Source organism: Lissotriton helveticus, chromosome 2_1 (genome assembly GCF_964261635.1).
Source record: "Lissotriton helveticus chromosome 2_1, aLisHel1.1, whole genome shotgun sequence".
NCBI classification, from domain to species: Eukaryota; Metazoa; Chordata; class Amphibia; order Caudata; family Salamandridae; genus Lissotriton; species Lissotriton helveticus.
In genome coordinates, this window is record NC_136059.1 from 459226545 (window position 1) to 459254216 (window position 27672).

Genomic DNA, 27672 nt, shown 5'->3' on the forward strand with positions numbered 1-27672 from the left:
AGCAAAGCTTTTCTTTTGAGACCTTTGTACAATCATATGGACCGCTTTGCAAATGTACCTACATTATTTTTTCACTTTGGCATTTTAGTAACACTGCATACGCATCTTTTCAGAGAAAACTATATGGCTTATGAAATGAAACTTATCCTGCATGTCGGGGGAAAAATCTTTGCTCGAGAAGAGAGAAGTGGGAAAACTTGCAACCGCCACAAAGTGCAGAGAGCTGGACCTGCGCAGAAATTTGCTAGTGGGAAAAATTGCAAAAATATATAAGGCTGCAGGTGGGCCTATGGATGTGCAGATTTACATAGTGTGGGACGGGTAATGTTTCATGCAATATCCATAAAAATGATTCTTTTGATCGAAACAGAATATCACATATTAGAAATGGGACAGCATCACAGAGACTATTTGCAGTAATGTCAGTGAGCTGCTGCTGTGTTAGATATTGAAAACACACGTCACTGTCCCTGAATGTTGGATATGGTCACTCAGCCGATATGCGACTGAAGCAAATATGAAGCAAACATGCACTGTGGCGCCGTGTGAGTACCACTAAAGCCAGGATTCCCTTCACTTACGCATGCCCCACAATGAGAACCACGTGAGGGCAAAATAACTCCCCTGCGACACGTGCAGGACAGAGCCCCGCACAGTCAAGCACCACATGTCATCACATCCGTGTAACAGAGCGGGGGTCCTTTGTTAGGCCGCATCATCCCGAGACAGACACCGGCTACTCTGGGAAAAGGACAACACTCGAGACCACCACAGCCAGTGCTGCCCGCCCAGCGCTCCGTCATGCGTTTCCCCTCACCCGGAGGATTCCTTTTTTTACAAACAATACTGTGCATGCATGCACGGATTTCAGGTCCATAATTACTGTTGTAGGAGCATAACTCCTAGCAGTTAGTAACACAAGATGGTGTGATCTAAAGACCCGAGGGGTGACTGCGGCACGGAGTGGATCGCTAGTTTCGAAGTTTAGAAAGCTACAAACACGTGTATTGTTTGGATGACCGTGCCTGTGCTCTGTCAGTGACCTGGCCACAGAGAAAAAGACATTCCCCATTTTTTAAGAGCCCGTGGCATACCAGCGGCTAAGTATAGAAGGCGCACATCGTAGCTCCAGTCTAGAGAACAGTGTATTATGGTGTTTACTAGCCAGGCAAGCGCTTACCGTTTGATCTGCTCCTGATGAAATATGTTCCAAATCCAGGAGAACAAGGCAGGCTGTGCGGGTTTGTAGCAGTTCAATACTGCTTGTGCCAGGCTTTACGAAACCTGCTCCCTCCGATCCCACCCGCCTGGCGCTTGCTCCGCACACGGGTTGCGCAATCAAGTCTGTGGTGCCAGGCTCTGAAAGGCAGGTAGCGAGGTAACCAGTTCAGCAACAGCGTCATCATCTTTGTCCCGCCCCGCCCCAGCTGAGCTCAGTTAAGCCAATCTGAGCAGCTGGCTCTGGTGACGGCAGGCAGCGGCTACAAAAAAAGGCCTAAAAACAATAAATGACAATAACAGGCTACCAAATTGAAACACGAGGCGCAAGTTACTCATGGGGGTTAGGCGAGCTACCGGTAGCTCGCGATCGACTGGTTGGAGACCCCTGTTCTAAAACAAGCAGGCACACACAGCCCAGGGTTAGAAGGACACTCGGGGCAGTACATTAGTCTCCTTCCGCATACCTCTTCGCCAACAGACTCTACATCTCCTACTGGGAAAGTCTTTTAAAGGTGTGGGAGGAATGTGATCAGGAAAGTGGTGATCTTTCAATCTAGCAACATCCTCCACCACTCCAACTCTAGGAACACTTGCCTGTTCCACTAAAACAAGGCTGCCTATTACAGACTCCTGAAACTTAACAAAAGTCATCTTTGACTCAGCACAAGAATCCTGAAACACAACAAAAGCATTAAAGGTTGGAAAAGATGGATAGCCAACTTCTTGTACCAAATGTAAGCCTTACGAAGAGCAGCGTAAGGTTCCAACCTCTGATCTACTCTGTCAACACCACCCATGTGCCTATTATTGTCTAAAATGCACACAGGTTTGCGCGCTTCAGCAATCTGACCCCAAACAGTCACAGGTGCAGTTCTTTCATCATGGATGGTAGTGAGCATGTAGACATCTCTCCTGTCTGAAAACTTCACAGCTAGAAGCTCCTCGCAACACACTGCACTGTCCCCGCACAAGCTTTTGACAAACTAGTTCTTTTGGGAAACCTTTACGGTTAGAGCGGATTGTGCCACAAGCAACAATGTCCACTTTGGCCAATTTCCTGAACAATCGCACACCAGTGTAGAAGTTATCTACATATAAATGGTGGCCTTTGTTAAGAAGTCATCTACCAAGTTACCACACAATTTTCTCAGTCACTCCAAAAGTGGACGGACAACCAGGGGGTTAATCCTGGATTCCTTACCTTACCTGAAATTAGAGACATATCCAGTCCCACTGTCACACTGCATATACAGCTTAATTCCATAGCGTGCCCTCTTACTAGAAATGTTTTGCCTAAAAACCAAGCGGCCCTTGAACAACACCAAAGACTCATCCACTGCAATTTCTTTCCCTGGAGCATAGATCTCAGAAAATCGATCAACAAAGTGATCAATGACAGGCCGAATCTTAAAAAAAAGTTCACAATCAGGGTGATCTTGTGGCAAAGCTAAGCCATTATCGACAAAATGCATCATCCAAAGCAGAAGCAAATACCTATCACGACTCATGACTGCCGGAAATATAGCAGTTGCCATCAAGGGACTAGTGGACCAATCTGAAGCCATTGATGGCTTCCTTAGCAAGCCCATCAAAAAAGTTAAACCCAAGAACTTCTTCATCTCTTCCAGATTTGTGGGAGTCCACCGGGTAGCTCTAGAGTGGGGCTTAAGGCTGGCACTGTTGTCCCTCAAAAACTGTTCAGCATACAAATTAGTCTGCTCAACAATATCTGCCAAAAACACATCGTCCATAAACAACTGAAAAACATTTATCAGCAAAATGTTTTCAGTATTCACTTAACACCCAGGAACACCAGTAAAGTATGGCAATGCCGGCTGCACCGTTCCTAGGGCAACCCAGAGGTCCGCACTTTCAACGGGAAGCCTTGCAGCCCCAGGCTGCAGCCCAGCTGCCTCTTGTCTCACTATATTCACGGGAAGTCTTGCAGCCCAAGGCTGCAGCCCAGATGCCTCTTGCCTCACTATACAAACGGGAAGTCTTGTAGCCTCAGGCTGCAGACCAGATGCCTCTTGCCGCACTATTGGCACATCAATGTCCTCCTCTAACACAGGCACTTCTTCCGCACTAAGAGTAGCTTCATCTGCACTGAGAGTATCTTCATCATCGGATGATGCCATGTGGAGAGAAAACTCACTGCCCCTCCCACCTCTGCCTCAGAATCAGAGTCAGTCTCTGGACCATGGTCAGAGGAAGAATCAAAAAGCTTACCAACAACCTGCTGAGCAGTAATCCTGCGGCTAGCCATTATCCTTACTAAGAAAGGAGACTGGACAAACAAGTCAACAACCAACACTGCAAAATAAGTAAATAAAAAACATGTGTGCCTTTATCACAAAGATCTATATACTCAAAAACTATACGATTCACTTACAAGAGACAGCTACACTCACCAGCACCTACTCTGCAAAGACACAGCAAAAATCAACGATAACCCACTAGAAAGAAAAAAAACAATGTCAGAAAGGCCAATTAAACAAATCGATCTGCCCAAGGGGGCAGAATATACGTTATTTTTAAATTAGGGCCCCTCGAAGCGAGCCTTGCCCGACACAGCAAAAACAACGATAACCCACTAGAAAGAAAAAAAAACAATGGCAGAAAGGCCAATTAAACAAACCGATCTACCCAGGGGGGGCAGAATATACTTTATTTTTAAATTCGGGCCCCTGGAAGCTAGCCTTGCCCAAGGGGTCGCTTCCAATTTTTAAAAAAACTATTCCCTGGCTCTAGTGGGATTTTCTGCCCCCCCCCCCCGGGCCAGAAACACCCAAAATATCAGGCTATCTGTCCCCAGGGGGGCAGAATATAATTTAAAAATAAATTTGCCCCCTTGAAGCGACCCTTGCCCAAGGGGTCGCTTCCATTTAAAAATAAATAAATTCCCTGGTGTCTAGTGGGGTTTTCTGCCCTCCCCTCCCCCCCCCCCCGGGGCAGAAAGGCCAAATAAAGAAAAGATCTGCCCCCAGAGGGGGCAGAATATACTTAAAAAATATTTTGGGCCACTGGAAGCAACCCTTGCCCAAGGGGTCGCTTCTGATTTTTAGAAAAAACAATTCCCTGGCTCTAGTGGGCTTTTCTGCCCGCCCTGGGTCCAGAATCGGCCAAAAAATGACCGGTCTGTCCCCGGGGGGGGGCAGAAAAGTCTGAATTTAAATGCCCCCCATAGGAAGCAATCCTTGCCCAAGGGGTCGCTTACTTTGCTCACAAAATAACATCCCTGGTGTCTATTGGGGGCATTCCTGGTGCATGATCGCGACGCTGTGCGCGATCGTGCACCAGGAATGCCCTGCAGTGAGACCTCAGGGGAGAGGATATACTGTTTCCTCTCCCCCAATGCCTCAAGGCATCCAATTTTGGCCCCATCGCCCCACCAGGAGGCCAAAACCTACCTCCTTCTCCGTGGACGCGCTGGAAACAAATGGTTTCCAGCACGTCCAGTGCTTCCTGATGACGTCGGCACGTGCTGTGCGTGCTGACGTCGTGGGGAAGCGTAGGTTGGTCGGGTGGCAGCGGAAACTCTTCTGCTGTGGTGCCACAATCGATGCCCCAGGGGCTGTGCTCATGACGGAGCTGTTCTGTCATCAGCACAGCCGAACCGATGCTCATGACGGAACCGCTCCGTCATGAGCATCGAAGGCGTTAAGTCCCACGATTCCCACAATTCCAATGTGAGAAATATTATCCTAGTAGATGCTAGCGGCATAGGTTTAGGGGCAGTTTTCACTTATATGGTAGATGGCAAAGAATATACTGTAGCCTTCATTTTGAGAGGATTAACTGAGGCAGAAAAGAAATTCAGCACAATTGAAAGAGACGTCTTAGCGAGTTTTTGGGCAGTGGATAAATTGCAAAGTTATTTATGGGGTAAAGAGATTGAAATTGTCACGGATCATAAGCCACTTTTATTCATGTTTGATGGTTCTAAAGATACAGCAACAGTTTCATAATTGTTGATCAGACTAATGTCCAGATTGCAAGAATATAATTTTGTGGTCAGGCACATATCTGGAGGTTTGAACCAAAAGGCTTATTGGTTGTCCAGATCACCTATTGAAGAAGTGGATGAATATTGTAATGTGTCTCATCAGGAATGTGTGATATGTGTTGTTGATGCAACTAGTGGTTCGGAAGGTTGCATTTCTGATAATGAATGGATAGAAGCTATGGAGAAGAATTTAGTTTTGAAGAAAGTTAAAGAAAATGTAATTAAAGGTTGGCCACCAAATAGAAATTTGGACAACACATTAAAAAGTTGTAGGCTAGTTGCAGATGGATTTACTATTGAGGATCAGTTACTTTTTTTTTTTTTTAATTTTTTTTATTGATTCAGTTCAAAGCCACATAGACAAAAAAGCATATAAAGCCATTATATCATAACAAAATCATCGTGCTAACACACAAATTTGTGGTGCAATATTTAACATAGATAATTAAAAATAGGGAAAAGTAATAAACAAACAAAAGAAGCAGTATTAATATCAAAAAATACTATCTAAACAGCAGGTTATCATATTTAACCGCGAGAGTAATAATTCTTAGGTTTCTAAATGGTCTATCATTACCTGCCAAATTTTGTACCCCTTTTGCATTTTCCTGACTGATTTGATCCGATAAAGATTAAATTCTAAATAAAAAACATTATAAAACTTTACTCGCCACATTTCATATGTAGGTGCTTCAGGCTTCAGCCACATTGAAGATATGCATAGGCGAGCTACAGCCATAGCCATAAATAGAACATATCTGTTTTTTTGATAACCTAGAAACAAATTACTATCATTAGATAAACCAAAAATAATCATCTCTCTTTAGATTATCACATCAGACTTTGTAATATATGCTAAGAATTCTTCTATAGATACAAAAAAGGTTTTAATATTGGACAGTCTGAAAAAATGTGTACAATATCTGCCAAATCAGGATTGACACCTGTAACATTTCCCATTATTAACATTGCCCCAATTTAGCATTTTAAATGGTGTATGATATAGATTGAATATGGTTTTGTAATGCTGTGAATAGAGGTTGGCAGATAAAATAATTTTATCGGCTATATAGATATAGATATATAGATATAGATCAGTTACTTTTAAGACATAATGTTGTTGTTCCACCATATACATCAGGAGAGAGATTCATTACAGTTTCACATGATGGACACCCAGGTGCTACAGCCACAAAATGACTGCTGAGGAGACATTATTGATGGCCAGGTGTGGATAAGAATGTTGATGCTAACAATGACAAGTGTTTAGAATGTGTGAGTTCAGACAAGCAATGGCAGACTTCTAAGGAGTAAATGCATTTGGCTGCCATTCCTTAAGGACCTTGGTTGACATTAGGAACTAATTTTGCTGGCCCTTTTAATTCTTTGACTGAAGATATGCATTTTTTACGTTTAACAGACCGTTATTCTAACTGGGTGCATTATAAATTAAGCTCTAGTGGGACTACAGTTATTGTCATTGAATTTTTACAAACAACCTTTGCCATAGAAGGCATTCCTGTTATCTTAGTATCAGATAATGGCATTCAGTTAAGGTAAAAATAAAATGTTGGACTTTCTTCATTAATATTGCCTCAAACAAGAAAAAAACACCTGTATATAATCTTTCATCGATTGGCTTGGTGGAGAGAGTTATTAGGTTTTTAAAGGAGGGCATTCGAATGGCTTTGTCCTCCAATGTGCCTGAGAAAGAGTTTTAAGGAAAAGAATCACTAGTTTTAATACCCCTCATTCAGTTACGGGCTGTTCTCCTTTCTTCTTGATGAGAGGGGGAGTAGGTCAAACGTCTCTGACACCAAAGATAAATAGGAATGGGATGCAAAATTGTGTTACTGATATTGGGGATGGAAATGTAGAAGTGAAACACAGGATTGAAGAGAAACAGAAGAAAGACAAGTAGTATCATTGCAATTTGTGTAGAACAAAAACAAAACAATTGTCGGTAGGGGACTGGGTCCACGCAACCTGGGCTTCATCCTGGACTCTTCCCTCTCGATGACCAGGCAAGTCAACGCCGTCTCCTCTTCGTGCTTCAACACCCTGCGTATGCTCCGAAAGATCTTCCGATGGATCCCGACCGAAACCAGGAAGACGGTCACCCAAGCACTCGTCACCAGCCGACTGGACTACGGAAACACCCTCTACGCCGGAACCACAGCCAAGCTACAGAAAAAACTCCAACGCATCCAGAACGCCTCCGCCCGACTCATCCTGGACATCCCCCGACGCAGCCACATCTCCGGCCACCTGAAAGACCTGCACTGGCTCCCCGTCAACAAGAGGATCACGTTCCGGCTCCTCACCCACGCACACAAGTCTCTCCACGACCTGGGCCCCAAGTACCTCAACGACCGCCTGACCTTCTACACGCCCACCCGCCAGCTACGGTCCACCAGCCTCGCCCACGCATCCGAAGAGCCACCGCCGGAGGAAGATCCTTCTCCTACCTGGCGGCCAAGACATAGAACTCCCTCCCCATCCACCTTCGGCTGACCCAGGACCATCTCGCCTTCAGGAGACAACTCAAGACCTGGCTGTTCGAGCAGTAGCAAACCCCTTCCCCCAAGCGCCTTGAGACCCTTCTGGGTGAGTAGTGCGCTATACAAGTGTTATGATTGATTGATTGTTAGTGAAAAAAACAAATAAGGTACAAAAAGGTGAATCACATTTGTTTTTCACCTATGCAAGTTTTGAAAATATCTGAAAGTGTAGAACTATTGAAGAATAAAGGATGGTGAAATAAGAGTGCAGTAGTATTACTTTATCAGGGGCAAGACATTTTTTTAAATTGCACTGAATTAGGTAATTCTTTGCCTGATATCTTTGAAATACAGGTTCCTGAAATTAATGTACCAGACACACAAGAAAATAGTAATGTAAACATATGTTTTATTGAAAATTATGATTGTGGGGTTCATTTATAGGATGATGATATAGAAACTACTGTTCGAGCAAGAAGAAAAATAGTTGTGCCTGTTAGACTCAAAGATTATATTCTTTACTAATGTCATAATATTTATGGAGTGTTGATCTTTTTTTGGGTTTTTTTCCAAATGGAGAGAAGTATTGTATTGGGCTGTAACAAGTAGTGCAAGGTCATGAGGTCATAGTGGGATAGTTTCGAATGTGGATTGGGGTATTTATAATGTGGATTAGAACGTTTGGGCAGATGGAAACCTGCACCAGATGAGTGTTCATCTGTTTGTATTTGTTCCCCTTGTGGGCCCAATTACATGGATTTGTAAATTGCAATAAATCAGTTAACAGAACCCTACTGCATTCCTATGCTCACTACAAGTACAGTACTTGTTCTCGAATGCCTCCCCTATTATCTTTAGCTACAGCTTCCGAATGTTGGTGTCTTTTGTACATTTGCATGAAGCCCTCCCTCTTTCCCTATTAGAGGCACACCTTTCATATCAAGCTTCCCTTTGCCTCATTCTTCATATTTGATGAATGATTGCCTCTGGAAGTGGTGAAGGTAAGCACACTCTGACTTCCTTGGGTGAAGGTGGTCTCTTTTTCAGTGAGTTGTGTTTGTTACTAAAGTGACACTGCTTAAGGCCATTCAGACACGTTACACTATCCTACAACAAATTTAAAGTTAACATGGATTCCTAACTCAATGACAGGCAATTATTCAAGAATGTGAATCAGTTAAAAAAACATCAATTAGGTTAGGAAACTAGTTTCAGGTAAGTAGCTTCTTTCCACCAGCAGTACCAGAGGCATGATGTTCAGTATAGGGTATCAGTTGCTCTTTACTACTCCCTTCATTCATCCATTCATTCACTGACTCACTAATTCATTCACCATTACTGCCATTAACACACCAGTATTGATACCAGTATTACTGTTTCCACCTCTGATAGCATTACTGTTACCACCACAGTCATTTCCCTTATCTCAACTACCACCACCATTATCATTACCATCACTATTGTTACTGTTTCAACCATCAATACAGTTACTACCATTACCATTACCACCACCATCACCTCCATTACTATTGCCACCATTACAACCACCATTACCACGTGTACCATTAGCAAGATGGCCATTGTGCAAGAGCACTTTGTGTTTGACAAACGTTGTATGTAATAGAAATGGTGATGTGGGTGTATGTGAGACGTTATGTCTGTAATAAGAAAAAGGCCAGAACTGTTTGTTTGGCAAATGCTTGTTACACCATAGTCTCGCTTCATGCAAATTAGTAAACTTATGTTTTGTATGCATTCCATCCATGAACAGGAATTACCGCTTTCCTCATCTGGCACAACTCTTGGATATAGAACTCAATGCTTTCTTGAAAGCTATGCTGCACAGAAATTGATGGGCAACACCACAGAAAATACAATTACCTTCAATATTACTGGAGAAGCTTACTGGATATCTGTAGTTGCTTACAACTCTGCTGGAGACTCCCCTGAAGCTAGTCTAAGGATTCCATCAATCGGAGAAAAAGGTACGTTTATATTGACATTTTTTAGAGCTGAATTTTATGCTAAATATGTGTAACTGTGCTGATGTTAGTTGCATCAATTTGACCATTTTGACGTCCAGGGCAAGTAATTCATTTCTAGATTCATCTTGCCTATTGAACTAACGTAATGATTCTGTATTTTATTTTCCTCTGGAGCTTTTTCAAGTACATTTTAACCTGAGGCCTCAGCATATATTTGGCCCGAAAAAGGTTTGCCATTCCAGGATAACATTTATTAGTGCTTGTGGCCCTACTCTAGTCTGCTTAAACTACTCTAGTACAGAAAGGGTGGTCATAGTGGAAAGACAAATTTCATCAAAACACATCACCCTGAATAACAACATTAAACAATTAGAGTTCAAATTCAAAAGGAAATGTTATCGTCATTTAACATGAAATGAGTAATCAATATAATTTGCATGAATGGTGCTCCGAGGAAAAGTGAAACAATTGTGCAGGGAGATGTGCTAATGTGAGGGTAGGAGAATTGTGCAATATATACAATCTATTTACAAGGACCTGCCTGGTCATTACAATAATCAGAGTAGCGATACACAGTATTAAGGAGATACAGTCAATCAATCACTGGTATCTATGTGTAGGTACAAAGCCAGTACAGGTATGTAGAGAATAGTCAACGTTTCAACCCCAAATATAGAGGAGCATCCAGTCCTTAGACCGGGCTCTTCATCAGGACGGGGGGATCCACCTACAGGTGAAATGAGTTGAAAAATCGCACATTTAATAAGGGTGACATGGACCATGTAATATGTATAATACATGAAAGGTCAATTAATGTTCACTTTATTCCACAGGGAAGATGTCCGTGGAAAAGATCAAATAATTGGGCCCACAGGCTCCTATGGCAGAGGGACGAGAAGTCTCAAGGATTGTTTGATTGTTAATGGCACTGGCTGAAAGTACCAGAAAGTACGTCAGTCTATAGCAAACCAGGGGGGAATAATTTCTAATATTGCGACTACTAAAATGCTCTCACTCATTGAACATGGTCAACCATTGAATGAATGATACCATGAGCATCGGCAGAGAGAGAGTCCTTATTATTTAGAGCAGGGGTACTCATAGTTCCAGACATCGTACCCGAGTTTTTTTTTTTTAAGAGTGTCTGCAAACAGAGCGCAACTCAGACTCTGCTGCTCTGTGGGGGCCGGGCGATTCTCACTATAGTCAGAGTGGAGCTGCAGGGGCGCTGAGAGGTGAACAAAACATCATTAACATGCCAATGGTCGTTTAAAAACCTGTGAAGTGCTTGGGTGCGGCTGTGTGTGGAGATTGTGTGTGCGTGCCCAGTAAAGAAATGTTCTCAAATCGCTGAGCTTCTTCGCAGGCGGGCAGCAAAACTTTGAAGCTGAACAGCATAGGAGACACGCCGTTTCCAAGACTGTTTTTAGGACTAAACAAAGCGAGGCTTTTTCATTTGCGTCCGCTTGGATTGGTGTTTACTTTGCAAGCGCCGGAACGCCTCAGCGACTTGCTTATTGATTTGATGCACCTGTTCCGTGTCCGCGCGCGGGTTTTTGAGTCTCTCTGGGGTCACTGAGCGAACGGGTGGCAGTGGTACCCGCCAGTCATGGCAGCAAATTGTGATGGCTCACAGAAGTTCCAGCCGCGAGGGGCACAGGGGGCGGCGGTCCGTGGCACAGGCTCATGCTGACAGCACAGGTACAGAGACTCCTGTTGTTTCGCGCTCTGTGACCACCAGCGGCGCTGCCTAGAGCCTCATCGGCTCTACCCTGTTCTGGGAGCACCTGGGACAGTGCAGACGCTCTTTAGAGCTCCAGCCATCCAGCTCCGGTGCTCAGTGGCAGAGGTGACGGGGTCCAACAATGTCTGGGAACACCAGGGGCCTCATTTATGAGGCCTTGCGTCAGTTTAGCGCTTCCGATGCGTCACTTTTTGTGACGCATCGGCGGCGTAAAACATGCCTCCTGATGCGCACTATTTACTAAGTGACGCATCTAAGCAGATGCGTCACTTTGTAAACCCTTGCGCTACATTATACCTGCGTCAGGTATAATGTATGCAGAGGGGGCGTTCACCTGCAAAAAGCCTCGTAATAGTGACGCAGTGAAATCTATGAGATTTCACGACGTCATTTTTAGGACGCTGTTGCGTCAAAATCTTGCGCCTGCCTCACAGCAGGAGTAAGACTGGCGCAAGCCCTTTCACATGGGGCTTTCCCCATGTGAAAGGAAGCATTGCTGGAGTTGCGTCACTTTTGTGACACACTCCAGCAATGCGTCACTTTTGCGCCTACAGATACGTCAGAAATACTGACGTATCTGTAACTCCTTGCGACATGATGCGTCATATTATAAATATGACGCATCAATCATGTCGCAGGGAGAGCGCAGTGAAAAGTGACGCATCGCTGTTTTCACGCAGCGATGCGTCACTTTTCATAAATGAGGCCCCAGGGGCGTTGCGGAGTGTCCTGTGCTGCCCGCCTCTGCGTGCTCCAGGGACAGAGCCGAGGCTCTTGCAGCGCCCTGCTCTCTGCGTGAGTTTCACTGGCTTTAGGGACCCAGCGCCCGGTGTTTGGCAGCGCCAGAGATAGAGACGTTGCTCTCAGAGAGTCTGCCAGCTCAGGTGTCCCGGTAGTGGAGACAGGTTGACGAGCCCTGTCTGTCTGTAAGGGCTTCAGGGAGAGAGCCGAGGCTCTCCGAGCGTCCTGATGTCCGCACCAGGGGTGCTAGTTCGATTCATAAATATGCGCTTGTAATCAAAAACTAGCCCCACAAAGCATAAGAAAAAGACATAGATTAATTCATGTAGCACAGAGCTACTTCATAAGGATGCTTGCAAAAATAACACCTATATTGTAGCATAGATATCTTACATTTGCGAAGAGGCACCTCCCACACATAAGAGGTAAAACAGAAAGCAGTAAAAAATCAGCAACAAATTCCAATGAAAGAAATCACTGCCATCAATGATATAAAACTGGATCCGAATGAAAACAAAATAATAATAGGCACCAACTTCTACTGAAAGAAGTCATAGCCATCAATGACATAACAGACGTAAAACAGAAATTGTGTACTGGTTGACACTATTGTCACTCTCCACCTGGGACAGACATTCTTTCACCTTTCTTCTTCGGTCCCCATGCTAATCACAAAATAAACGTCCCTTCATCTGTACATAGGGTCCGGCAGTCCCTGGTGTTTGGGGCGCTAGAGACAGAGCCGAGGCTCTCGCAGCGCCCTGCCCTCTGCGTGAGTTTCACTGGCTTTAGGGACGCAGCGCCCGGTTTTGGGCAGCCGTGGCTCTCAAGGAGTCCGTCAGCTCAGTGGTACGGCCCGGCAGTGAAGACAGGTGGTGGAGGAGCCATAAGGCCCCCAGGCACGATCCCGAGCCTCTGTGAGCGTCCTGGTGTCTGCACCAGGGGTTTGGGGGTAGTGACATAGGGTCGGGCAGTGCCTGGGGTTTGGGACGCTAGAGCACGAGGGAGGGAGAGCGAGGGAGGGAGGGAGAGCAAGCGAGGGAGGGAGGGAGGGAGAGCGAGGGAGGGAGAGCAAGTGAGTGAGCGAGGGAGAGCGAGAGGTAGCGAGGGAGAGAGAGGGAGACAGAGGGAAGGAGGGAGAGGGAAATAGAGTGAGGGAGAGGGAAATAGAGTGAGGGAGAAGGAAACAGAGAGAGAGGGAGACAGAGTGAATGAGGGAGAGGGAAGGAGAGAGAGGGAGACAGAGGGAAGGGGAGAGAGGGAAATAGAGTGAGGGAGAGGGAAATAGAGTGAGGGAGAGGGAAACAGAGAGAGAGGGAGACAGTCAGGGTGAGTGAGACAGAGGAAGAGAGGGAGTGAGAGAGTCAGAGTGAGTGAGACAGAGGGAGACAGAGAGAGGGAGGGGGAGAGAGAGAGAGATATATATATATATTACCTACTGGCGGTCGCCAGTAGGTATATATAGTTAGGATTTTTTCTCTATGGGATTTTTGAAAATTCTATGTCTAATAACTTTGGCGTTTGTGGACGGAATTGGCTGAAATTTTCAGGAAAATGGAACATTTTGTTTCTGAGCAGCCCCTGAAAATTTGGGGGGGTTCGTCAAGGGGGGGGCCGAGAAAAAAGGGGGTCCCAAAACGCGTTTTTCCCATGTTAATTTCCATAGGGCGGTTGGCCTCACTTTTAGCCCGAACGGCTGAATGGATTTGCACGAAACTTGGCAAAATTGTAGGGACTGGTAGCCCGATGTGCCTTTTGTAGGTCTCAATATATGTGCTACAGTGGATTTTGAGAAATTAACGTTTAAAAAAAGATATATATCTGTAAGCGCGCTCTGGGCAGCGCTCCAGGACGCGTACTTTTCGCGCAACGGAGCTTTGTGAAGCGAAGCTGATTGGTTCTCCGGCGTCTGTCAACATTCCAAACAGTCCGTAGCGGCCGCCATCTTGTCTCTCGGTAGGATCGAGAGACAAGAGGAGGCGAAAGCGAAGGGGCAAATGACCATAAGGGGGAATAGTAGATCCTCGCTGACCCCCTAGGTTTGATGTGGAGGTTTTAAAAGGGCCCCGCGGGGCAAAAAAAAAAAAAAATAATAATAATCGAACGGCTGAATGGATTTGCACGAAACTTGGTAAAATATTAGGGACTGGTAGCCCGATGTGCCTTTGCTATGTCTCAATATATGTGCTCCAGTGGATTTTGAGAAATGAACGTTCAAAAAAAGATATATATCTGTAACAGCGCTCCGCTTCGCGTAACGGAGGTTTGCGAAGCTGATTGGTCATTCTGTCACTGGGCTATAGTTGGGCTACATCTGGCTGATATTTGGGCTACATTTGTTTTTTTTCGTCTCTGGCGGCCATCTTTGGGCTACATTGGGCTACATTGGGCTTCATTGGGCTACATTGGGCTACATTTGGGCTCCAACATATATATATAGGCCAATGTAGCCCAATATATATTTTTCAAAGTTAATTTTCGTAAAAACCACTGGAGCATATATCTTGAGACATAGCAAAGGCACATCGGGCTACCAGTCCCTACAATTTTGCCAAGTTTCGTGGAAATCCATTCAGCCGTTCGAGCTAAAAGTGAGTCCAACCGCCCTATGGAAATGAAGGAAATGAATGGGTAATTTGTAATTAGCAAATAGCTCATCGCAAACTAGGAATGGTAAAGAATCGCTATTTATTCCTTAAAGTTCGCTATTTAGGAAATGCAAAAAACTTTGATGATACATATGGCGGTTCATCTCGAACAAGATAAGAAGCATAGGGATAGATTTATGATGACTGGCGCATCACCAGGGATGTGTTAGTCATTCTGTGCCGCTGTTCCGTCACCTATGGTGTGCTGCATTTACAATGCGGCGCATCATGGGGCAAAAACAGCACAGATGCGTGATGTATCTGTGCCGTAAAGGTGGCGCATTGCTGGAGTTGTATCGCAAGTGTGATGAAGCTCCAGCAAGGGTCGGGGGTGCCCCTGTCGCAGGGTTTCTGTTCTCACACAGAACTGTGGACAGAGGATTGGAACCTCGGCGAATTAGGGTGTCCCAAAACTCACCTTAGTAATCAAAACCCCTTAGCAAGCTAGGTACAGTGTCACATTGGATATAACAAACTCTCAATGTTTAGACAATCCAGAATATGAACTTATAGTACCTCAGGATACGTGGAACTCATGAACAGTCGGTCGTTATATATTTCTTAGAAACCAGAACATGGAGTTAAGAAGAACACATGTGTATTTGAAATGTTTATTTACTAATGCCGTCTTCTCAGGCGTAGTATCTTAGATAATACAAGTACACATATTATCAGTAGCAAAATTACCAGCATAGTTACTAGTACATAAAAAGCGAATGGTGATAGTATGTTAACATGCTGTAAATGAATAAGAGTTAGCAACACTTATAAGCAGCCGCGGGCCGTGGAGGGAGTTACGGTGGGGCAGGGAGGCGGGGAGGGGGAGGGGCAGGGTGGAGAGGGCTCCACCCTGCTTCTCCCCCTCCCCGCCTCCCTGCCTCACCGTAACGCCCTCCACGGCCCGCGGCTGCTTATATCTCACCCTCCCTAATACACATATTATATTATTTGCTAAGAAGGTCTCTTTGTGTTGGTTTAGGGCGTGGCCATACTTTAGTGTCTTAGATTTGAAGGAATCACATCAGCATACACCAGCTCTCTCTTCATGTGAACCGCATCAAGTGTTGTGTATGTGTGTTCGGCAAAGCAATATAAAACCCGCCTCATGCCCAGAATTGGCAGAAGCTGCACTTATGTTATGAGTATGAAGTCGTGGAGATCAGATCTCATAACAATTCTGTATCGTGTTGTTCTTGAAACTTCAGCACTCGCTGTACAGATATAGTTTAACAAGCAAAGCAGATAGTAGAGCAATAACATATTATTCTCATGTAAACCACGATGAACTACTAGGTTGAAAGCTAAAGCAACAACTAAGTGCCGTGTGCAGAAGTTGCAAAAAAGGAAAAATGGCGTTTAAACCGGTAATGAGCCCATGCTAATTTAACACGGTGTAAAGATATCCAGGACCTAGATGACACCTCCCCATGATCCGGAAACGAACTGAATAAGATAATAGAAGTGCCATCTCATGAGAGCAGATTGCAAGTTTATATGTGGACGGTCCGCAAGGTAAAGCATTAAAAACTAGGAAAATTTAATGCTAAAGAAAAATAAAACAGCCAAGTACTTTATCGAGTCTTAAGCCAATAGGCAAGGTAAATAATAAAAACTTGACAAATAAGTCAATGAATTGTCAATGAAATGCTAGTACTCAGCATATCAAACATGAAAAAGGTCTATGACATAACTGTGTATGCAAAATAAGCTGCAACAGCCTCCAATAGGAAGTCACCGTCTTCATCCGAAAACAGTTCAGCCATCCAATTTAAAAGCGGAAAAGAACATACGTGCTCTCCCAGCACCGGATCCTCTATCACCATCAGAGGACAGCTCGGTGGGTTTTCAAGAAAGCTCTGTTCCAAGAAAGACTGTGTTGCCGCCAGTAAATTCCAGGGACCAGTTAGTCCATGCATCAATGCCACAGCCATAATCCTTTCGCCAGGACAAACCAACTCGTGAGTAATGATAGGAGTCATCAGCTGATTAAAGTCGACGTCAGGAGAAACCGGTCCGCAGAGACACAAATCAATGGCCCAATCGAAATCACAGGTCAGGCAGTGAAAAACAGGCTGGACACAGGTGAATTAGGAGAATCGAAAAGATAATCCATATGCCGTGCTTAATATCGCCAACGGCATTGTGCCATAATATTCTAGCATGCGATTGCGGAACAGTGTCAGCAGCTGCAGGTCGGGAGGTTGCATAGGAGGGACATCCATATTTAAAAATGTAAAAAAGCACAAGAGCGTCCGCTGGTAATGCAAGTAAAAATGGCAATTCTCGAAGCAGAGTGGAAAAAATAGAATGAAAGAAAGCAGGGATGACTCCAAAGATTTTCTCAAATGAAGTCACGAGACCACTGGTAACAACTTTAAAAAAGTGCGCCAGGGCCTTTGTGGAGGATGTGTTAAAGATAGTCCGAAACATCTTGCTGAAATGGAAAGGCAAATCTGAATTGAAAAGGGTCTGCACCTCTGTACGGGTGTTCGCTATGTGAAGCACGAAGGTTTCACGGGCCGAACTCAAGGCCACCTCTCTCTGAGACAAAAGAGCTCTTATTCTTGCCATGCCGTTGAAATCTGCTCCCAAGGTTGGTATTTGTGGCGAGATTGAAAACTCCCTATGTTCATGTGTGGGAGGAAATAGAACATTTCTGCAGCAAATAACCCGTTCACTTACTGTTACGATAAAAGGAATACTTTTAATTAACCCAGAACAATCTTCATTATTGAGCATCAAATAACTACCATTTTCCAACAACTTGAACGTGGGGATGATAGCAGGAACTGGCGTGCCTTGCAACACGCAAGCCATATTTGGTCGGTGTTTGTTGCATGAACCGTGTAACTGTATGTGCCTACACATTAGTGAATGATCTGGCGTCTCAGTGCATTCCTCTCCATTCAGATAAACTTCTTGATCATCTTTGAAACATCTGTATGTGTATGGAAGCGACCAGACCTCATGAAGAAAAGCACTACCTAAAGGTTCATAACGACCTATTGGTATATATTTCATACAATTTGAAAACTTATATAAAGCAAAAGGCAGCGTTATTAAACCGTGGATAAGGCACGTTGCCAAAAAAACCGCAATCCTCTGCTGATGATGTCACTGAGCATGTCATGAATGATGTAATATGTGACATCGTCAGCAGTGGATTACGGTTAATAGTATCTCTAGTTTACTCCCCTATAGCTGTCTTTCTTTTAACATAAGTGTCTGTTTCCTTCCCTTATACTTACTGTTTTTGGTTAGCTTCCGGTTCGCGTACCGGCGAGCGAACTGGGAAGCGAACTAAGAGAAATAGAGGTTGGCACAGTTCCAAATATTGTACCAATTTTTTAATAACGGGGAGGTAGTTCTGAAAAGAACTTTTTTTTTTATTGTTTTTGTTGTTTTATATTTTTTTTATTATTTTTCGGAACATTTTTTTACTTTTTTTGAATTTTTCTGAACAGTTTTATATTTTTTGGGGTTTTTCTTGGAGGGGGCAATGAAAACGATTCATTGTAAAGGGCTCAACAGGAGCAACAAAACAAAAAAAAAGTATTTATTATTTTGGGCGTTTCGTACAAACTTGCATATGATAGTCAATAGCTCTGTTGATCAGAGTGATGCTTCTTTCTCCGTAGCAAATGAATCCATCGCAAAATACGCAGATGTGTTTTACTTCACCAAATCTCATTTGTATATTTGGCACCATCTCCCTGCCCTCTGGTCCCGTTACTTCCGGTACAACAGATCTTCTGGCCATAATAGGGAGATTATCTAGGTCGTTCCGAAACTGTGCAGCACTGTAGTTGTTTGGATGCCACCTAGTCATATGGCGATGCATTGTGTAGTTTCCGAAACTGTATTTTTTCTCGGTTCCTCTGGACAGTCTATCTTGACATATAAGGCAAGTTACGTATCTTGCATTTACTTTTTTCTGACCTTTGGGAATTTAAAAAAATTGCCAAATGAAGTTTTCTTTCCGGTGAGACGTCCTGGGCTCCTCAGGCAAAAACTGCCTCTCTTCGTGCTCGTCGTCCTGTTCCTCTTCTTCTTCCTCTTCTTGCTGAAGTATAACTTGAGCAGGTGGTCCACTCTTCCTTGGAGGTGGTGGAGGTGGTGGGGAAGCACCAGCTGAAGCTACTAAAGAAGCCATTGCTCAGTGATCACAAAGGGTCTTTCTCTCACAATGATGAAAGTCAGAGTGAGGAAAGAAGGAGGGATTTTCATCATTTGGGAAAAACAAGAGTTCTCAACCAATGAAAAGTGTTCATTTTAGATTATATGACCTAGTCTTACATCATTAGGAAACCAAAAGTGAAATGAACCAATGAAAAGTGTTATTACCAAGTCACATGACCTGCTGTGTTTACGTTAAGCGCTTTGCAGGGCCTCCCGGTTTGCTTCTAGAAACCTGCGCTTTGCGACTCGCTTCGCGTACCAGTTCGCTAACGTAGCACGTCATATGACGTATCACACGACAACGTGAAACGTCATGCGGACGGGAGACGTCACGATGTTGTTTTCTAACGCGGCAGTTGCGGTAAAGAAACGTTTACCGGCTCGCGGTCTATTTCGCGGCATCAAGGTCAGCTAACGGGAAGCTTCCCGATTCGCAAAGCGGGAACGAAGAAAAAAAAATATTTAAAAAAAAAATTATTCATAAACATATAAAATATATTTTTGGATTTAAAGAAGAATACATTTTACAGCTACAGATATTAGCTGTTAAAAAACCAATGAAATTCACTGAAAAAACCATAGGTCATAGACCATATATAGTTAGGAATTAGCATTTACAAAACCTTGAAAATTCACTGAAAAAACCATAGGTTATAGACCATATATAGTTAGGAATTAGCATTTACAAAACCTTATTTTACTCACACAAAACCATTGAAATTCCATATATAGTTAGTTGCACTAACTATATATCGCGCACCCGCAATCCACTGCTGATGATGTCACATATTACATCATTCATGACATGGTCAGTGACATCACTGATGACATCACTGATGACATCTCAAATGACATCACTGATGACATCACTGATGACATCTCAAATGACATCACTGATGACATCATGACACACCAATACCAGTTACTACATACGCACTCACTGATTCCTACGTCTACACACACATTCACTCATTCACCCATACAATACTCATACATACAGTCACTCATTATTACAACACTATCATATGCACTCATACACCTATGCAGACACTCACACACTGCCACTCATCCATGGAGTTACTCACACACCTAGTCAGTCCTGTAAAGAATCAATCACACTTCCATTTCCTCATCTATACAGTTAAACACAGAACACCATACTTCAGTGACATCACTGATGACATCACTGATGACACCTCAAATGACATCACTGATGACATCTCAAATGACATCACTGATGACATCATGACACACCAATACCAGTTACTACATACGCACTCACTGATTCCTACGTCTACACACACATTCACTCATTCACCCATACAATCACTCATACATACAGTCACTCATTATTACAACACTATCATATGCACTCATACACCTAGTCAGTCCTGTGAAGAATCAATCACACTTCGATTTCCTCATCTATACAGTTAAACACAGAACACCATACTTTTTCACACATATACTAACACATACTTACTCTCTTATACAATCACTGATACAAGTACACATTGATATGCACAGAGTCACACACCTCCCAGCCAGCCACACACACACTCAGTCTTCCATACATCCACTCATTCTTCAATATGTAAAACATATTTAAACTTTAGAAAAACACACAGACACTAGATGATGTCATTTGAGATGTCATCAGTGATGTCATCAGTGATGTCATTTGAGATGTCATCAGTGATGTCATCAGTGATGTCACTGACCATGTCATGAATGATGTAATATGTGACATCATCAGCAGTGGATTGCGGGTGCGCGATATATAGTTAGTGCAACTAACTATATATGGAATTTCAATGGTTTTGTGTGAGTAAAATAAGGTTTTGTAAATGCTAATTCCTAACTATATATGGTCTATAACCTATGGTTTTTTCAGTGAATATATATATATATATATATATATATATATATATATATATATATATATATATATATATATATATATATATATGTATGTATATATATATTCACTGAAAAAACCCTAGGTTTGACACCAGTTATAGTTAGCTGGAAATTGTACTGATATAAAACCAATGAAATTCCACGTTATAGTTAGTTGGACTCACTATAACTTGCGAGTGTAATGCACTGCTGATGACGTCACATATTACATCACTCATAACATCACTGATGACACCATCCAGTGAATGTGTGTCTTTCTGAAAAATAAATATGTGTTATATATGTATATATTATTGAATATCTTGGTGAATACATATATTAGTGAGTAATGCTTAAATAGTTCAATATATGTATTAGTGTTTCACTTTGTGTATAAGTGCCTGCATGGGTTGGTGAGTTGCTACATGTGTATGTATATAGGTTATTAGATGTTTTTCTTAGTATCAGTATGAGTGTTTGCATGGTTTGGTGGGGGTATTACTTACTACATAGATGCAAGAATGGCTGAGTCTCTGTTTGTATGTGTTTTGAAGACAGCATATGTGCAGGACTGTATGGGTGGATGAGTGTGTATATGTCTTTGTTAGTGAGTGAATGACTGTCTTATTAGTGTCTTTATCAGTAACTACATATGTTTTAATCTAGTATATGTGAATATTGATGTATATAAGTGAGTATATCTGAGAGTGAGGGATTGTAAGAGTTCCTGTTTAAATTAGTATTTTTCTATAAGTGATTTTTTAAGAAAGTAAGTATGTGTAAGTTTCCTTAGAAGTAAAGTGGTAGTGTGTGTATAGCTGTTTATGCAAATAAATGGATGTTCAATAGTTTATTTGCATGTGTGAGTATGTGTGTGAATAATTTTTGGATGACTTTCGGTGTGTAACAGGATGTGTAGGTGTATCACTACATATGATTAGTGAATATATGTATGAGTGAATATATAGAACTGTTGGTGAATTAGTGCATGTGTATATAGATGGTGGAATTATTGAATTGGTTGTTGTAACTGGTATGGGTATCTCCATTTTTTTGAAAATTTTAGTTTCTATTTTTGAATATGTGTTTCAAGGGTTAGATTACAGTGAAAGGAGGTCTGTCACTGTGTCACAAGGATGGTGTCATCAGTGATGTCATGAGTGATGTAATATGTGACGTCATCAGCAGTGCATTACACGCGCAAGTTATAGTGAGTCCAACTAACTATAACGTGGAATTTCATTGGTTTTATATCAGTAAAATTTCCAGCTAACTATAACTGGTGTCAAACCTATGTTTTTTTCAGTGAATTTCATAGGTTTTGTAAATGCTACTTCCTAACTATAACGTGTGTAAAACCTATGGTTTTTTCAGTGAATTTCATTGGTTTTTAAAATGCTAATTCAGAAATATCTCGTGTATGCAACATATACTTTTGTCAATAAAGTTCTGGCAATATTTTTTTCGGAAAAAAATCCGTTTTCTTCACTGTTCAAGTTGCATAGAGACTCCTTGTAAAGCGATACAGAATTAGAAAGTCTGTACCTTGCCTTTTTTTCAACGCATTAAAATTTGTCTATAAATAAAAATAGCCTTTCTAAACTTTCGTGCACGACCCGGTGTGCGCACTCTCGGCAACAGTTCTCAATAAAATGGATAGCGCATTTCCAAGCTTTCGTGCGCGACCGACTGCGCGCACCCGCCTATATATTTCGTGAAAACTTTGCAATCTGAACTTATTGAATTTCTTCATAGACCCATCAAAGAACTTATAATACGTCAAAGAGACTAAACCTAGGCTTCTTTTTTAATATTATGAAAATTTTCATTAAATGGAGCCGAATGTCTTTTTAAACTTTCGTGTGTTACCGAATGTACACACCTTGGTATTTTAAAAAAATATATAAAAGGTTTTATACTTTAACAATTGTATGCTTGAATCGAGCTCAAAAGATATATTAAATCCGAATATGTTTGAATTTACTTCTTTTCACGTTTTGAAACTTCGCTGAATTAGACCGCTACTTCCAAATGGCGTACGTGACTAGATACTATCACCGCGTACACGTCCTGAGACGCGCATGTGAAGTCATGTGACTTGAAAACAACACTTCCAATTGGTTCTTAGTAGTTCCTATTCTGCAATTTACAGGGAGTACTCCACCCACTTCTCTCACTATCTTTTCTACTCTCAAAAGAGAACAACGTTCAACACCCTTCGGAAGACTTTGCTGAAATGGCTGCCGCCCCGCATTCATCTTCCGAATCTGAAGGAAATGAGCGACTACCTTTAAAAAGAAAAAAGGAATCTTTTATTTGGCAATTTTTCACTTATCCTGAAGAACAAAAGAAAGTTAATGCGCCAAAAGTTACCTGCACGATATGCAATAAGGTTCTCTCAAGAGGAAATCCAAGAAAAAAATATTCCTTTTCCATACATACCATGGTGCGGCATGTCAAACAAGTGCACCCTGTTGAATTTGCAAAGGCATCGACAAGAGCCCTGGCCACGCTATTACCATCAGAGGTGGCCAGCACATCTTCTGGTGGACGACCTGTATCTCCATCGAGTGCTGTGATGGACTTGAGACCATATCTTGCAAAGGTGCACATGAAATGCAACGAGTGTGGAGAAATTCTTCTGTACGGAGAGCAGAGCCTCATTCTTACCAAACTAAAAATTGAGAGTCATAAATGCCCCGAGAAAAGATAAATTTCTTCATTTCATTTCGATCCTGTGTCACACATGAAAAATGTTGTTGCAAGTTTAAAAAATCAAACACAACATAACACTTGTTTTAAAAAAAAAAAAGTTCTTTTCAGAACTAACTCATTGTACCAAAAAGAGCTCCAGGAGCATATTATAAAGGGGGTTTATCTCCGCTTTTTTGGCTTTCGTTCGTGCGCGACCGTGTGCGCGCACTCGCCTATATATTTCGAGAAAACTTTACAATTGCAACTTATTAAATTTCTTCATAGACCCATCAAAGAACTTATACTACGTCAAAGACACTAAACCTAGGCTTCTTTTTTATTATTATGAACATTTTCATTAAATGGAGGCGAATGTCTTTTTAAACTTTCGTGTGTGACCGAATGTGCACACCTTGCTATTTTCAAATATATAAAAGGTTTTATACTTTAACAATTGTATGCTTGAATCGAGCTCAAAAGATATATTAAATCCGGATATGTTTGAATTTACTCCTTTTCACGTTTTGAAACTTCGTTAAATTAGACCGCTACTTCCAAACGGCGTACGTGACTAGATACTATCACCACGTACACGTCCTGAGACGCGCATGTGAAGTCATGTGACTTGAAAACAACACTTCCAATTGGTTCTTAGTAGTTTCTATGCTGCGTCAATACCTACGCCTGCTTCAAGCACATGCACAGTTTTGAAACAGCATGGGCCTGAAGGGAAACGACCACTACAACGAGGCCGTTTCAACGAAAACTTTAACCACGCATGCATTACAACGGATGCGTGGTTATGTCGTGTATTTCTATAGGTTCTGAATCGATCCCCCTATTCCTGACCCTATTCTGGTTAAACTAACTACCAAGTTAACTAACAGTCAGCCCATGAGGCAAGAACAGCCCCCATGATGCAGATACCGTTATCTGACGCAGTCACACTACGGCACAGGAACGTGTTATCTGATTAGGTCATAACGCTTGAGATCTAATTAGACAAGCGACATTCCTCCAGCCCCTGATAAGGCATACGACGTTCTCATAACAAATCAAACCTATGACAACCTGGATAATCCGTGCGGCCATTGTTTTGATTTCACAGAGAACTTTTGCAAAAGAATGTGCTAACGAGCAAGTCGTATGACATCTTTATTGACGTACCTATGTCCATCCTTACGTCAATCTCGGCACCTTTAAGGTATAAATATTGCCGACCTTGCCCTATGCAAACACACGCGTGGTGACAAGACGGAGCAGCCATACTTGCCGAAGCCGAGAGCAGAAGCAGACCCCGCTGGCAGCAGCCCCGCCTTCCTGACGCGCTGAGAGACGCGCTGCTATCTCAAGGCGAGAGACCCAGCACCGGCGCTTCCGGGTAGCCCTCGCAGGCAGCCTGGAATATCGAGAGCAGAGAAAGAGATACCATTCCTCATTCATCCTAAATTCCAGGTACAGAACTGAATAACCCCTCACAGAGAATTCTTTAGTTATTCACTTGGCAAAAACAAACTTAACTTAAACTGTAACTTTCTATTCCCGCCCACGCATTAGACTTAGGTCAGGTACACGGGGTAGGCGTATTTAGAAACACCAGTTGAGCACGTTTAGTCAAATGTATATGTGTATGTAAATATATTTTAATCATTTTAAAACATCATATGGCTCAGAAACCATATCAATGTTTTTACAGTATTATTTTATACTATTGCTTTTAATGTATGCACTTTACTTAACTATAAGTATTGCAATAATATCGATCCATTTCTCATGTATGAGAAAAGAGACTGATCAATAAATAACACCTTTTTATTGAACACGCCCGTCTCTTCCTTTTCTCTACATTCTGATGAGACTAAGAATGCACGTACTGATTGAGTAAAATAATTGCCTTGTGCTCACACGACTCTTGAGATTGACTCTTGATTAGGGGAGAGCAAAGTTGTCATGTTCTATGGTTGTCAGAAACTAAATCCCTTCTTGTCTAATCAGGGAAGTTAATCCTTCCTTGAACATTCGAGAAAGTTTCTAGCGAACTCTGAGCTTAGCTGGCAAACCCAAAAATTAAGTCTAGTATCGACAGTAGTAGACCTAGTTAACGTCTGGCCTAGGCCTTTACTGCTGTAGGTACTATTCCAATGCGCAGAGCCTATTGGGAAAATAGGAACTACACTACATGGCGCCCAACGCGTTTGGAAAGGGCGATAAAACTAACGTAAGACATTTAGAGTAACTCAGTCGTGCTTTCTCACTCAGACCCCTTTTCCCAAATACTCCAAAGACGTCTGGAGTGGGTGAAAGGTAATATCCTCCAAAACCTCGCAGGAGGGAACTCCTATGTATGGTTTTTGGTCTAGTCAACGTTGAAGGATAAACAGTGTTCCAAAATATTGTGCATCTAATCTCTGTTTCCATAAAGAAACCTGATCTGCAAAAAAACATAATACCATCCTGTCTGTAAAATGGCAGAGAGTGATGACGAAAGAGAGGCAGTTAGATTAGCAGCTGAAATAGCAGCAGCTGATAATACAGCACTCGCAGCAGACCCGGATATAATACTCATCCAGGTCGCCAAAAGGAGATCTATAACCTTAAAACTTATAGAAAATGGACTGACACCTAGAGGTGGCACAGTCATATTCGTAATCGAGGCACACGAATATCGGCAGACAGAGGTATACTATACATGGATACATTTTCCAGCAGCTAATGCTGTAACAAAGTACTTCCACTATTACAAAGTAGAGGAACCTCCTGAAACATACACTCCTTTCGAGGAGGTGGAAGTACCACTCAAATTCCAAGAGCATTTGCTCTTATTTGATGGCGCCCTAAAACATAATAATCACATTACAAGGCTCGGTCCTTTAGGAAGACCAGGAGCAACGTGGCCGGTCTTGGCCGGATACACACCACATCCAGACATCGAAAGAATGCCTGCAGCAGAGCTGTTAACACAGCTAAAACAATTACTAAAAATTCATAGACAATTAGTTCAGTATGTAATGCGGACTTCAACAATTCAGCCAGCGATTAAACTTCCACAGCTGACCCCTCACCAGGGGAACACAAATAAAATTACACCACAGAACATCCAATCCTGCCTAGGTAAAGTTCCAGCTAAACGGGAACAAATACCATTCTGGTTGGCACAGAAAATCACCCAAATAGAGGCGGTGTTTCCTGACACCACCCCATTAGAAAAACACAGGATTCTGACTATATGTCTCCCAATGGGAATCGCACCACACATTGAGGACTGTGACACTTGGGGTACAGTCTTTGCTTCCATCTACACAAAAACGCACGGTGTCCCATCCATTTCGGTGATACCAGATGTGCTAAAACAAATTCAGGATGAATACGGTCCAGAACCTGCTTTAACTCTTGGTATGAAATTACTGAAAGACTTCAAGCAGGTCTCGGCTATATTACTAGCCAATATAAAAGGTGAAGCAGCAAACGTGGCGATCCGCCAGAGATTAAAAGAGACAGATATAGCAGACCAACCAGCTGAAATTGCCAGAATCATAGAAAAATCCTATGAAGAACTAGGCAGAGATAGTCTAGGTGGAATACCAGTAAAACCGCAACTGACTACTAGTCCAGAAAAAATATTTTTTAATAATAATTCACCAAAAAAGAACTGGGATGGAAACAAACAATCCAATCCCAAAGAAAAGAAATTCCAGTCCAGAGGAAGGTCTCCTAGGCGAAGAGAGAAATCTCCGAACCAAAGACAGAGGTCACCGCAGAGTGACCCCTCTGGGAATAGATATAACCTTAGAAATAGGGATAATATTAAAAAACCTGATAGATATCAAGACATTGATAAACGTCCCTCTCAATCTTTTCAGAATTCCTCGCAGAAATCGGAAAGAAGAGGACGATCAGAAGAGCACGCCAAGTCCAAAGACAAGGAACCTGCTCAACTGAAAAAGAAATTACAATTTCCAAAAAAGAAGGTAGCCAGTATCAAGGTAGTTAACAATGCCGAGAATACTGAGGACACAACTGAAAAACGGAGAGTGGGCTCAGACAATGCTAGACA

At 42.5% G+C, this 27672-nt stretch overlaps 1 protein-coding gene across 2 annotated transcripts in view; it reads left to right on the forward strand.

The window, feature by feature from the left end:
- Nucleotides 1–27672, forward strand: part of IL31RA (interleukin 31 receptor A) — a 1277572-nt gene that overhangs the window by 862033 nt on the left and 387867 nt on the right. For both annotated transcript variants that reach the window (XM_078675103.1, XM_078675104.1), the window contains exon 9: nt 9500–9713. In XM_078675103.1, coding sequence (XP_078531229.1) covers nt 9500–9713 — 214 coding nt within the window. The remainder of the gene's footprint in view (nt 1–9499; nt 9714–27672) is intronic.